This window comes from Tasmannia lanceolata, unplaced genomic scaffold (assembly GCF_043159265.1).
Source record: "Tasmannia lanceolata isolate RefF3 unplaced genomic scaffold, GAP_Taslan_0.1 ptg000005l, whole genome shotgun sequence".
In the NCBI taxonomy this organism is placed as follows: domain Eukaryota; kingdom Viridiplantae; phylum Streptophyta; class Magnoliopsida; order Canellales; family Winteraceae; genus Tasmannia; species Tasmannia lanceolata.
This window is the reverse complement of record NW_027518682.1, coordinates 15321742-15335183: the sequence shown is the minus strand read 5'-3', so window position 1 is coordinate 15335183 and position 13442 is coordinate 15321742. Positions and strand designations below refer to the sequence as shown.

At 38.3% G+C, this 13442-nt stretch overlaps 1 protein-coding gene across 2 annotated transcripts; it reads right to left on the bottom strand.

Annotated features, from left to right (window-relative positions):
* Positions 1–10678: 10678 nt before the first annotated feature.
* Positions 10679–12626, bottom strand: LOC143877667 (E3 ubiquitin-protein ligase SIRP1-like). 2 transcript variants are annotated; one of them, XM_077379852.1, is made up of 2 exons: positions 12470–12626; positions 10679–12049 (listed from the first exon to the last, which is right to left on the bottom strand). In XM_077379852.1, exon 2 carries the CDS (start codon positions 11982–11984, stop codon positions 10938–10940), a length of 1047 nt encoding a protein of 348 aa, XP_077235967.1. In that variant the 5' UTR covers positions 11985–12049; positions 12470–12626; the 3' UTR covers positions 10679–10937. The 2 variants fall into 2 exon arrangements, with proteins under 2 accessions (XP_077235967.1, XP_077235968.1); XM_077379853.1 differs by having other exon boundaries at positions 10679–12067; positions 12470–12593.
* Positions 12627–13442: the final 816 nt, after the last annotated feature.

Sequence of the window (13442 nt, the reverse complement as noted above, 5' to 3'; positions counted from 1 at the left end):
GAGTTCTGCAAACTGATGGTGTGAAACCTCCTTTAAGCACTTTGATTCTTAAATTGACAGCTGGGTGTCTTGCTCGTACTCGGTCCTCAGTTCGTTGCACTTTCGGCCTGGGATTTATCCATTTATTTTCCCCAATCTGAGAATGAAACGTTGTTTCTCATTGCCATTTGAAGGCATAAGCCCATGTTTTAGTGGTTGATTAATGATGCTTTCAGTATCCTGTTAGGTTTTTTTCTGGACAATATATTAGATTGGAATGGGTATAAATTCCAAATTAAAGGTCTGAGATTGTGAGATGAGAAGCTGAAGAGTATTGGTTTTTGAGTTGATCATGAAAAGGGGGATAGGTAGAAGATTCTATTGATTGGATGCATCCAGAAGACGAATCAGATACATTCAAAAGAAAATGTTAAAAAGATGCTCCCTTGGGGACTGTTTGAAAGCAAGGAATGGAATAGGTATATAATTCCTTTTTGTCCCCTTTGGTCAGTTTGAAACTTATTCAAGTAAACAGTAGAAAAAAAGAGGAGATTGCGCGGTCACTCTCCGCCTGCCCTACAACCAGTGGTCCTGTGAGATCCAAGGCCTCGAAAAAATATTGTACTTCGCTCCAATTCTTGCATGCTCGGATGACAATAGAGCTTGATTGAAGGGACCATTAGCCTTTCCAGATTCTTTTTAAAGGAAATTGCTGCCATGACTAGATCTAGTTACAGTATGCCGCGACTTATTTTCTCCACACTACACATGTACATGATCGGACCCATTGATCTTGATCAACCTACATCGACCGTCAAGATCAAGTGGGCCTCACTGTGACAATTGTAGTCATCAACAAATGGCTCACATAATGTCACAGAAAAAAGAAAAAGAAAATTTGAATGGATGTCTAGGATCGTCGAGGAAATGCAATTTTTTTTTTCAATATGATCCATACAAGGTTGTTTCACTTGATAGATGATCGAGACCGAACATCACTGCCATTCACCTTTAATCCGACGTCCGTTTCTGAAAGCTACTAAACAGACATTTTCCACTGGAATTAGTTAATCGCTATGCTTAGTTAATTACTAAAACAATGTTTTAGATATTCCATTACTGGCCCATCATCACACAGATTGCTGTGTCACTGGAAAGATTTAGATAGCTACTTTATGGATTTTTATCGTATAGAATTTTCAGAAAATCCTTAAAATGGAAAGAACAATGTGGACAGATTGGAATTCTGGTTCTGTTATGATAATCGTTTCTTCTTTTCTTCTTCTTCCTTTTTATTTCATCGGGTGCAAAACATGAAAAAGGTTTAAAAACACAAACTTGCGTTCTTCTGTTTTCTGATTTTGGTTTTTTAACGGCAGAACAATGTCGACAGATAGTAAGAACAAAATACGGTCTTGAAAATTCTCTCGTTAGGGAATATTTCTTTTCTTTTCCTTTTTTTCATTTATACGAAGTAGAAAGAGAAACATTGTTCTTCTCTAGGACAATGCACGAGAGAGAGAGAGAGTATTTTGAGCAGCCAATGCATATAAATTGTCTAAGATTATAAGGCATTTCATACTTGTAAGGTACAATAAGCCTAATATCATGACTAATATTAGCGATGAAAATGGACTGTAACTTCGGTATTTTCATCCGTAGGAGGATCCAAACCATCCATTTGCTGGGCCACAATGTAAATAGGTTGTGCCCCAAAATCTGCAGGATTGACTTAATGGTAATGCAATGTAAAGGATCCAAACCAACGAGGGTATTTTTGTCCTCAAAATATTAACCCAGATTAGTTTGAGTCATTCTGTCAGGTTAAAGTGACGGACCGTCAACGGAGGGGGTCTACTTAAATGTGTCATAAAGTCTAGGGGGTGTCGCTGGTGACTTCGAAACTATAGGGTTAGAAGTGAAAATTTTAGATAGTAGATGGGGTCGGGCCTATCTGTATTTTTCCCAATTTAATTAGCGATTGTAGGCTTTTATAATTACCAAAAAAAAATCTGCATTCAATTATAGAAAAGGGAGTATGAGTATCATTTACATTGTATCTATTACATAGAATAGTTATGGGCCCATGCGGATGTGAACCGATCCATTTGATCCAACCAACGACCACAAATCCGGCCTATTAAGGTGTCAAGCTTGCGTTGGTTGGATGATCCTAGAAATGCTAAGCGATTGATTTTTTACATCTCACGGATGAGATGTTTGTGCAGCATGGGACCAGGACCATGTGGGGCGGCCCATGATGTTCTACAAGATCAACAGATACACATGTGTCTCACCCTGTTGGGACCCAAAAATTGATGGTTAAGATTCATTTTGATTTTGTGACTATCTACCCTAATCAGACTCTTTGATAATGTATTCTCTTTGTTTACACTTCTCTTATATCAATCGGTGAATGTATTTAATGAAGTTTACATTGCCATTTCCAAAACAGGAGAGTGCAGATATCATTTCCCTTGCTTAAAAGCATTAAGTCAAATCTGAAGGAAGGCTCATGTCCAAGGATCAGTCTCTCAGTCCTTACCTTCACCTGCCCTTATCAGTTTAACAAGAGAAACTAAATCACTACTCTACACGTGGAGAGCAGTGATTGGCCTTCTCTTGTTGACCGGATGTGGTGGGTTGCTCAATGGGAATATCGTTCCTTGCGTGAAAGAGAGGTTGGAATACATGGGAAGGCACGTGTGGGAGAATATGTTCATTTCAAGGGAGTTTGAATAATCTCTCTTTATGTAGATCTATAGTCTTAGCTGAGACCCTCTCTAGCTATCTAGGCAATAAAAAGTTGAGTTCTTTACTCAAAACAGCATAATAGGAGTTCCCAAATCTTTAACTAATCTAGTTAGATGCCATATTTTTAATTTAAAGAAGACCAAGCAGGAAGTCACTTTTACCACCAATAGTAAAAGGCAATTTTTGAGTCATTTTTTTTTATTGCCAACAATTTTTTTGAGTCCTATTAGCCTATTAGGTGACATATAGGGGCATGTATGAGAGGGATAAGAACTGCTGATCTTGTAGAATACTATAACATGCAGAACATTGGACTGTTGATCATGCCAGGTATAGAGCTCTGCCAAGAAAAGACAAACAGTTGATTTTGCAGTCCTCTATCTTATGCATGGGATGATCTGTTCTGTGTGAGACCAAGACCATGTGGACTGGCTTATCTCATAATGTTCTAGTGTTCTACAAGATCAACTGTCTTGATCTCATGGGATGCTTGGATCAAGACCGTGTAGGTCAGATCATGATGGTTCACGAAATCAACATACCCCTTAGTGTGTGTGTGTGTGTGTGTGTGTGTGTGTGTGTGAGAGAGAGAGAGAGAGAGAGAGAGAGAGAGAGAGAGAGAGAGTTGCAAACTTATGTACTCATTTGGTGTCCTATATGAGGAACCTTCTGTGCATAAAAGCACCATCTTGACTAAGCTATAAAGTTACCCTCTTCAAAAGTATCAAATTTCACCAATCATATAATTTCTCCCAATTTAACATAGGAAAAAGGAAAAAAGGCATTGTACAGAGTAGTAGCAATCTTCTTCTTACATAGCATCTACACCCACGTGAAACTTTTATCAGTTGTTCATCCAAGTACCACACAATGAGTACTTTGATTCACATTCTCCTTTGGGGTTCTCCATTTCAAATACATATTCTCCTCAACCATTTATGGAAGCACATATTCATATTCCCCATTAAAATTCCTTAGATATATAGGTCCAACTTGTCTAAATGCTTTCTACCAGTCATGTTCTTGTGTTGCCCATGTGCCCCTTTGCATCTGGTTCCAATCTAACTCAGTCTTGGGATACTGCAAAAAAGCTCGCATTCCCTTTCAGTGGCTTTGAAAGAGTGTAGGAGGAATTGACAAGCAATGTTATACTTAAATGGGTTGATTATTTTTCAAAGGATTCCCATACCAAGTTACCTTTAATCTAAAAGTGTGATGCTTTCCAATGATAAAATCTTTTCAAAGAACTAAGTTCAACATCCATAAGACATGGATACTTGGGTAGTACTAAGTACTAACTGGGTAATGATCCAGTGCAAACCTCCTATAATGAAAAATCCATATAGGAGATCCCCATCGCCGTCGAATCCTGATCAGATGCTGAAGAAAGAGGGGGCCCTTCCCCCAACTGTTCTACTTTTTTCCTGAGACTTTAAAGTAAAATCTTGATAAGAATGTGTGTAAAAGTTTCACATACTCTTATAATTAGTCAAGGCCATTGATATCTGCCATTATGTTTTGATAACGCGACAGACTCACCTTATTTTACACTTTTTAATTTGCTGCTGAGAGCTTTTTGGGAATTGTAGGGCATGTTTAGCAACCATGAAAAAATATTCCATGGAATATTAGTGGGGCCAGTTGTGAGAAATGGGCTGAGAGGCAGAGACTTAAGAGGGTGGGAGTGGGGGAGCATGAAAAGCCCTTGAAAAACAAGAAGAAGAAAAACCAATTTGAAAGAGTGTATTAATTTTCACTGTTTTTTAGAAGTCTATGAGATATGGGTACATGGGCTATGGGAGCACTTAGCGGGGGCGAGTATCGGCTCAAAATTGAAGGATCGAGGCTTTGGCGGCTATTAAATTGAAAGCAAAGAGTCCAAGGACTCCATTCGCGTAAAATTAATCAAAATCTAGCCAATCTGACCATATAGATGAATCCAGAGCGATGAAATTACTCTAGAAGACGTAATAATTCACTAAAACCTAGCATATGATACCTCAATCAAGCATAGAAGAGCATAAGGATCAAGATCGACCAAAAATGAAAGACTTAAAGAGACCCAAATTAAATCCCTATGTATATCAATTCAAGACAATCTAACCATTACAGTAGTTCCAGCTCACCACCAACATTTTAGGGAAGGTTTTGACGGTCTGAGTTCAGGCATGGAGACATCAGAGAACTTCGAGTATTACAACTTGTTTTGTTGAGACTTGAGAGTTCCACACAAAAGCAACGAGATCTGAGATCCCAAAATATCGCCTGGAAAAAATGGCTGGATAACAGATGGATTTTCTAATAAAGGTGATAAGAATTATAGCTGAGAAGAGCTTCTTGATTGGAAAATGAGGATGTCTTGATTTTGTTTCAATATGAAAGCATGTTGGTCACTAAATTCTAATCAGTTTTTTTTGTATACGAAAGAGAGAGAGAGTTTTGCCTGGATTAAAGGGCCTGCCTTAAGCACAGAGTGAAAGGGAAGAAAGAGGAATAACTTCTAATTTAATTTGCGGAGAAAGAAACTTAGGGAAAACGAGAAAAATACAGACACCACACCCCTTGGAACTTGTGAAAGTTCATGGTTTTAATGATAGAAAAGATTAATGTAAATGGGGCATCACATACACATTTATGTTAGCCAATGCACACACACCAGGCCAAATGCACATGCATAGATGTTGAACATACATTTTTTTATTTATTTGAGGAATACATGTTGAACACACACACGAGGCTATCTAACAAGGACAGTGCTTTTAGTTTTTCTAGCCATGTCAAATGTGTACAAATTTCTAAGGATTGGTGTGGATCCATGTATTTCTCTTTCTATAATGTTTCCTAACCATTTTAGGTATTATTCTCATCATTTATTTGTTTGGGAATGCTTATATTTAAATACCTATGTCCTGTATATTTTAAAATGTGTGTCTGTACATATCAGCACATAACTGTCAAGGTATAGAGGTAGTAGGCTAAATTATATTACCAAGAAAGAGCCTGAAGTGATTGGCTTAGTTCGACGGAGAGCTATTATCCCTTTCTGAAGTTACATAGACACGCTGCCATTTAATTTGTGGCCAAATATATGAAGTGATCTCTCAATACCAAGTTTTCGAGCTCGCTTCATACGACAGTCGTCATTTTTCTCAAAAGGGATAGATCAAAGCACGAGACAAATTAACACAAATCAATATCAGGTGAACTGATCTTAAGACAAACTGATCATGATTCTGATCCATCCCATCGCTATGTGATCTCATTCTACTTATTAATGTCTATTTTTTCTTAAGTGAGCTTAGATTAAATGTTTTTGTTATCCCACCTCTCACTAATAATTAGCATTTTATCTTGCGATCCTTTTCCGTCTTTACACCACATATTTTTAGCTTGACAACGTGTAATCACGAGCAATGAAAGTTCTGATGATTTGCTGAGCATTGCTGCTGTTTAAGAACCTCATCAAGTATTTGAAAACTCTTCTTAACAGTTAAACTTGATATCTACTTGAATTCTATTAGAGTTGGCTGTATTGCATTCAAGCTCGAAAAAGCATCCATCAATATTACCTTTTTTTTTCAAACTCAAAACAGATCAAGTATCGCCAAGTTTTGAGTCTGATTATACTTTGTCCTTCATCAGGTCTGAGTTCTTAGTTTTTAAACCTTTCACATGCATGTGCAGTATGTACTTGGAAGAAGAGAGGGCTCACCTTCATCATCTTATGATCTGAGTGAGCTTTAATTTAGGCAGATCAACTGGAGTTTATGCAATGGGTCTTAGGGGAATCATATACTGGATCATGGCAGCAATGGCTGGAACACATGCTAATTGGATCCTAGCTTTACCTTTTAGCTCCTCTGGACTCGGGTTTGGGCTATGCATGTGATTTAAGTCCGGCCCATTGACACCCTTGTTCACAATTGGAGTTGTCGGTTCTGTCTATCATTGGTATCTTGGTCATCCCTGAATGCCATGTACTGCATTTTGTGGAGTTCTTTCCTGAGTATGCATCACTTTATAGAAATGATTGATATGTTACGAACCGATCTGGATCACAACGGATTTGATCTTCTCGGAGAGAAGATCGGCCTCTTGACCCACTTCGAGGGAAGCGTCGTCCTCCTTTGTGCACAAGACACAATTTTGAAACAATTTTCTTCATTCCTCAAAATGACTAGTTACATATTATTTAAAAAGAAAACAACTTACCACGTCACCTAAACACTAGCAACAAACAAGCAACAACATCCTACGTGCAACTACTAAAAAATAGCTCTTTCTTAAGAAATTCCAAAATGATAATAACAACCTAAGATCTACCCAAACCAAGTGGTTTATCCCAAAGCCACGTCACCATCCTTATCCCAACAACCACACAGTGCACTGTGCACGTAACATTCCACCCCTCATGGAATCAACCTTGTCCTCAAGGTTAGAGATGAAGCCCTGACCAATTGGTGAAAAATCAGATATTGCGCACCTTCCGAAAGTCCTTTTCCAACTCCCTCCTTTTCTTCTTTTCTTTGTCTTGCGATTAGTAGGCATTTTGTATGGCGCCATCAAGGGTTGTGGCAGCTCCATTTCAAATCGATCTCATCAAAGCTCCTTTCTTTTGTCTTTTTGAAATGCTTGGGACGGTGACGCACGGATGGCTGTGGGTAAAGATCTCTTTTATGGCGTTGGGTAGTGTGGTAGACTCTTCGGCAACGAACCTTCTCTCGTCGCTGTTTTGCCTTTTCTTCTAGCTGATTTTTTTCTCTCTTCTTCTTCTCTCCTTCTGTTTCGCCATTTCCTTTTCATGGTACACGCCTTTCGATCGTTGTCCCGGTTTTGTTCAAGCCTTCCACAACCCGTCGATGTCCTTCTATCATTTCCAAAACAAGGGCTTTGATTTCCTGCAGCTCTTCACGTATGGATTCCCAAAACTCCGAAGACGCAGCCATGATGCAAGATCGACTGCTCTGATACCACTTTGTTACAAATTCGATCCGGATCGCAACAGATTTGATCTTCTCAGAGAGAAGATCAACCTCTTGACCTACTTCGAGGGAAGGGTCGTCCTCCTTGCACAAGACACTATTTTGAAACAATTTTCTTCATTCCTCAAAATGACTGATATTATTTAAAAAGAAAACAACTTACCACGTCACCTAAACACTAGCAACAAACAAGCAACAACATCCTACAGGCAACTCCTAAAAATAGCGTTTTCCTAAGAAATTCCAAAATGATAATAACAACCTAAGATCTACCCAAACCAAGTGGTTTATCCCAAAGCCACATCACCATCCTTATCCCAACAACCACAGGTTGCACTGTGCAAGTAACATGATACTAGTTGTTTGGTTTCAAAACCATGAGGCTAGCTTGGACGTGCAATCTAATTGGATTTTTTTATGTAAAATGTGTAAATTGAAATCTAATTGCAGCGTTGTTTCCATTGGGGCAGTTGGGCAAGGTGATCTGATGTGGCTGTCTCTTTGTCCCTCAGCCTAAACCATACTTTTAACTCCTTGCTTAGCTACTAGAAAACTTTACGTATAAATTGCACCCAAATTCCAATTAGATAGCATGCTCGAGCTTTGTGTGCAGAGAGCACGCAGTAGCGAAACTGAAATAGTGATGGCTAGCTGGAAATTTTGGTCTCCTCTAAGAATGGATATATACTCAGAAATATGGCTGGTACTATTGTGCAGTGGGTCACGACTCAGGTCATGCGAGCTCATTCTCCTGTTCTATATCATCATAAGATAGGGTGTTAGGGTGCTAAGTGGGCCTGCCTAGGTATGGACTAGGCGTGACCCAGCTTGATATGGGACATGTTTAAAGGGCCTAGCCTAACACATTACACATGCCATCAGTCTTTGGACTTTTGGTATATTGGTTAATTAGGTAGCTAACATGGGTGCCTTCATCATCCACTGCTCACTTGCTGTACCATTAATGACTTAAAAAGGTTCTTTAATCATGTGGGCAATGGGCTTATTGACTGAAAAGTGAATGGTTGCTTATAAGGGGGTCTAGGGATCCAAGTCTGATCTGTCCCACCTGTCTTTGTTACTATCTGTTTAAATCTCTCATCGTTCCGATCCATTTTAGAGTGCTTTTTGTGCCCTTCCTAATTACATTGATCCAAGGGTTAGGAACATCTTATGATGAATATATATATTTTTTGGAAGGAGAGTGGGGAGATGATCTATCTATTTGAAGGGGGCACAACTTTTGAATGATTTAGATCACACAATAATATGAGCCCCACAATTTTTTTTTTCCTACCCTCATGTAGGCAAGAAAAGAGAGAATTCCAACTACATATATATTCTTAAATAGACTAGTAAAAACAAATAGACTAGTAAAAACGCACGTGCATTGCACATGTGTGCAACTAATGTATTTTGTAATGAAATTTAGTATAAGCATAGAACACTTATTTTGAATTTTAAAGAAATTTTCCATTTTTCAATTAATTAAAATAAGTTGTCAAGTAATTAAAATAAGGTGATCGAGACAGAGGGGTGCCACTATCCAATAAGGTGATTTTAATACAAGCTTTCTATAATTTTTTGGAGTCACTGCTATTATGCCAAAAAAAATAAAATTAAAATCCTGCTGCTCTCTACCAAAATAAAACAAGATTAAAATCCTGCTGCTCTCTACCATATATTGGTACCATAGATCCCAATATTCATGAAACTCCTGATTTATAGGGGAAATGATATGTTGCATTCTTATATTTTGATAATGACACTCCTTAGCTCTCATTATTAATTAAAATACTTCACTGTACGTACTTACACCATAGGTTGTATGCCAAAAATCATTTTCATAGGATGATCCAAACACAGTGACGAGATTTCCAAAATATGTCATTCCTCATATGGGAATGATCAAATGGACGGTTTGGATCATCCTATGGTGTAGGCGGTAAAATATTCGTACATTTTTTTTTCTTTTTTGATAGGCAAGCTGGGGTTTTGCGGGGACCCCTACCGGCTTATTGAAAAATACTTCACTACATGGGCTTACACCATATATATTCCAACAAGAAATTTGTGACAAAGCTAGCAAACCAAAAAATATTTCTTACACTCCCTGTTTTGAAAAAAAAAAAAAAAAAAAAAGTATTGTATAACTATCAAAACTAAGGTATTTTGTAATGAAACTTTTTCTATGTACTAAAACTTCATTGGAAAATCAATACGAATGTGGCTGTTCTCTCGTGTCAAACCCAGCCGCAAAATGGCTATCTGCAAAATTGCATAGCAAAGGAGATTGTACTCTTAATATTAATATTTTATAAAGAAAAAGTAGCCTTGTAGAGATTTTTCGGGAAGGGTAGTCTTAATATTAATATTGGGCGATGATATTGTCACCCCCCCTAAATTACGCATTCGCTCCCCTTTTGGCTTGATTTGACGTCAAAAAGCATTAATAAGGGGGGCGAATGCGTACGCAGGGGGGGTGACAATATCATCGCCCTTAATATTTTATCAAGATAAAGTAGCCTTGCAGAGATTTTTTGGGGAGGGAGAATCTTCTCTGACGTATTTTTAGGGTAAGAAATCAGCGATTTTTGGACGCTTACTGAACACAGCTGGCGGACAAGTTACGATTCTCCCTTTTAATATAAGTAAGGATTGGGTGCCCATGTTTCCCCATTACATGTAGCATAGCTTAGACATGTTTATGTGAGATGATTTTCACCTATATTGTTTGTCTAGAGGATGAAATGCCAGGCCTGAGAAGAAAAAAATGTCAAAAATGAGAATTCCAACTACATAAATATTTTTAAATAGATTGGATGCGCATGTTTCCCCATTACATATAGTATAGCTTAGGCATGTTTATGTGAAATGATTTTCACCTCCTTTGTTTGCCTAGACTCTAGAGGTTGAAATGCACAAGAAAAAGAATGTCAAAAATGATGCAGAATTCAAACTGCTACAGGAAGACAAGTTATATAACCAAACCGGCCTCTCAAACAAGCAGATAATCCAAACACAATTTCCCAGTATGGACAGCATTGTAGAGGTGACGTTAGATTCCTCTGATTTCATCCTCTCTTCCATTCTTCAAAGCTCAAGAAAATTTTAGAAAAAGCAATACGATCAGTTTTTGCAGTACTACTTTGAACAGAAGACTATGTACATAAGAAACAAAGAAAAGCAAGGAGAAAAAAAGAAGGATGCTAAGGAATAGCTTCAATTCTCATCTGTATGAGTACTTCCAGGTGTTGATGATGAAGATGAGGGTGAAGAAGATGTAGAAGAAGAATTCCCACTGCTCTGAGATCCTGATAATGAAAACAACCCACTAAATGGCCATGTCACTGGAACCCAAAACCTTCTCCCATTCCCATTCCCATTTTCATTACTATTTCCACTTTCCTCTTCAACAACTCTCTCTCCGCCAACACTGTTCTCCACCCTGTTATTATTATTCACATTTTGATCTTTTGACCCCTCAGCAGGCAATTGAAACCTACAAACTGGGCATGAACTATGAAGCTCCAACCAAGGTAAAATACACCCACTATGGAATTTATGCTTACAAGGCATCTCCTTAGCCTCTGATCCAATATCAAAGTCCTCAAGACACACTGAACACTGCAAATCCTCCTTCACAATCACATTAGGCATAGCTTCAACTGCCTCTTTATTCGCCGGTGGAGTCCCATATCTATTAGGATCATTATCTGCTAAATGTTGTAACAATAGATCCAAACCAGGCCCAATTAAGTAGTCCCCCAAAGACCCAGAATTGTTCTGATTCTGATTTGGGTTCTCATTCAAATCAAAAGACCCTTGTAGAATTATAGCCTGGTTAAAAGGATTGATCAGAATTACGCGCTCTCTATCCCTCTCCCCATCAGAATTCTCAGATTCAGACGCGCGAAGACTTTGAAGTAATTGCAAAATTGCGGCCGAATTTCTTCTCCTTCTTCGAAGGATCGATTCGGAGTCTCGTTCTCGTTCTCGATCGGAATCTCGTTGTGGATTCTCTTCTTCTTCTTCATCTCTACGAGATCTGCGGCGGTGGGGACCGCCCATCAATCCGAGTAAGATTGGAGCCCAAAGAGAGAGAGCTCTATCGGATCCTAATTCGGATTCTTGTTCTCTTCTACTGCTATTCATTTCTTCCACAAACCCACTTTCGCAAAATGGGCATGTGATCTCTACGTCTATTACTGGATTTACCATTTGTGAACACATGTGACACCAGTACCTAGCCACCAAAGCTTCACCCATCTCTCTCTCTCTATTAAACTTCAACAGCCCAGAAACACAAAACCCACCTCAGAAAATACGAAACCCTAAAAAAGAAAACAAATCTTGCCAATTACAAAGAAAATCAAAAACAGGTTCAGACACAAATTACATAGAAAAGGGAGATCAGAGCATTTCAAGTTCAAATAGAGATCACCCAAAAAAAGGGTTTCTTTTCTGATTTGCAGTAAATCAAAGACAAAGCTAAAAAATAGGAACCACCAAGAAAATCAGAGCCAAGAGACAGAAAGAACCAATAAAAATCAATTTTTTCTATATCTAACAAGAGAACAGAGATGAAATCAGCACATAAATTGCTACCCAGAAGAATAATCTAGAAGATTGAAATCCATATTTTCATTTATTTAAAAATAGAAGAAGGGCTATACATGCAAAAATATGGCAAAAGAATCAAAGCAAGATATCTGAGTTTTCTTGGATTTGAAATGAAGTGGAAGAAAATTTACCTTTATAAATCATGTAGATTGGATTCAGTTTTTTATTCTGTGTTGTTGGTGGAAGTTGCAGAGAAACAACCCTCAAACGCGTCTTTCTTTTCTCTTTCCTTCTTCACAAATTTTCTCTCTTTGCTTATTCTGTTTTAACTTTTCGTAACGCGTTCGGTGGTAAGATTTCGCTTTCTCGTAAAAAGGTCGGGCCCCACCAACGCTCCATTTTTTTTAAAAATATCAGTACATGGACATTTACCGGAATGCCCTAGACGATTCTAGAACCATCCTAATGCGTTTAAATAAGAAAACTCTGAAAATTAGACGATTGAGAAGTGTCAACCCTAATTTAACCTCTCAACCCTAACCCAATCCCTCTAACTCAATTTGCCAAATTGAGTCCGCTTAAATCCGGTTGGGTTATTGGGTTCGAGTTTGGATCACAGTAAAATCATGATAAAATCAAGGAGATGGAGTTGGGTTGGGTTGCCCAAGGCCTCAACCCTAACCCAACTTGGAATTAAATCGGGTTGGCTTTTGGCAACCCTAACCCAACCCAACCCATGCTAAAATCGGGTTCAATCCATCGAGTTCGGTTTGGGCCCAACCGAATTTGTATAGAGAGAAGAAAGAGAAAGATAGGGTTGATTTAAGATATTAGGGGACAATTTATACTCAACTCAACTAAGCCTTTGTCCCAAACTAAAGGTTGATGAAAGAATCTACCCAGCTCAAATTGACTTAGTCTAATCCTGACACTAGTTGGATTTGTCTATATGAATGATTTTCTTCCACTCTCTCCTTTCCAAGGTCATGTTCTATTTGATGTTTCTAGCCATCAAGTATTTTCTCATTGTGTCTACCCAAGTTGTTTTCGGTCTGCCCCTATCTCTTCTTTACTCCATCAACTTGACACGAGCGAAGCATCCAAAGACCTACATTGGATATACCCAAACCATCTTAAGCAGTGCTCTCTCGTCTTCTACTCAAT

Coding starts and splice junctions, on each gene's coding strand:
- LOC143877667 (XM_077379852.1), bottom strand. CDS start 11,984: ATGGGTGAAGCTTTGGTGGCTAGGTACTGGTGTCACATGTGTTCACAA.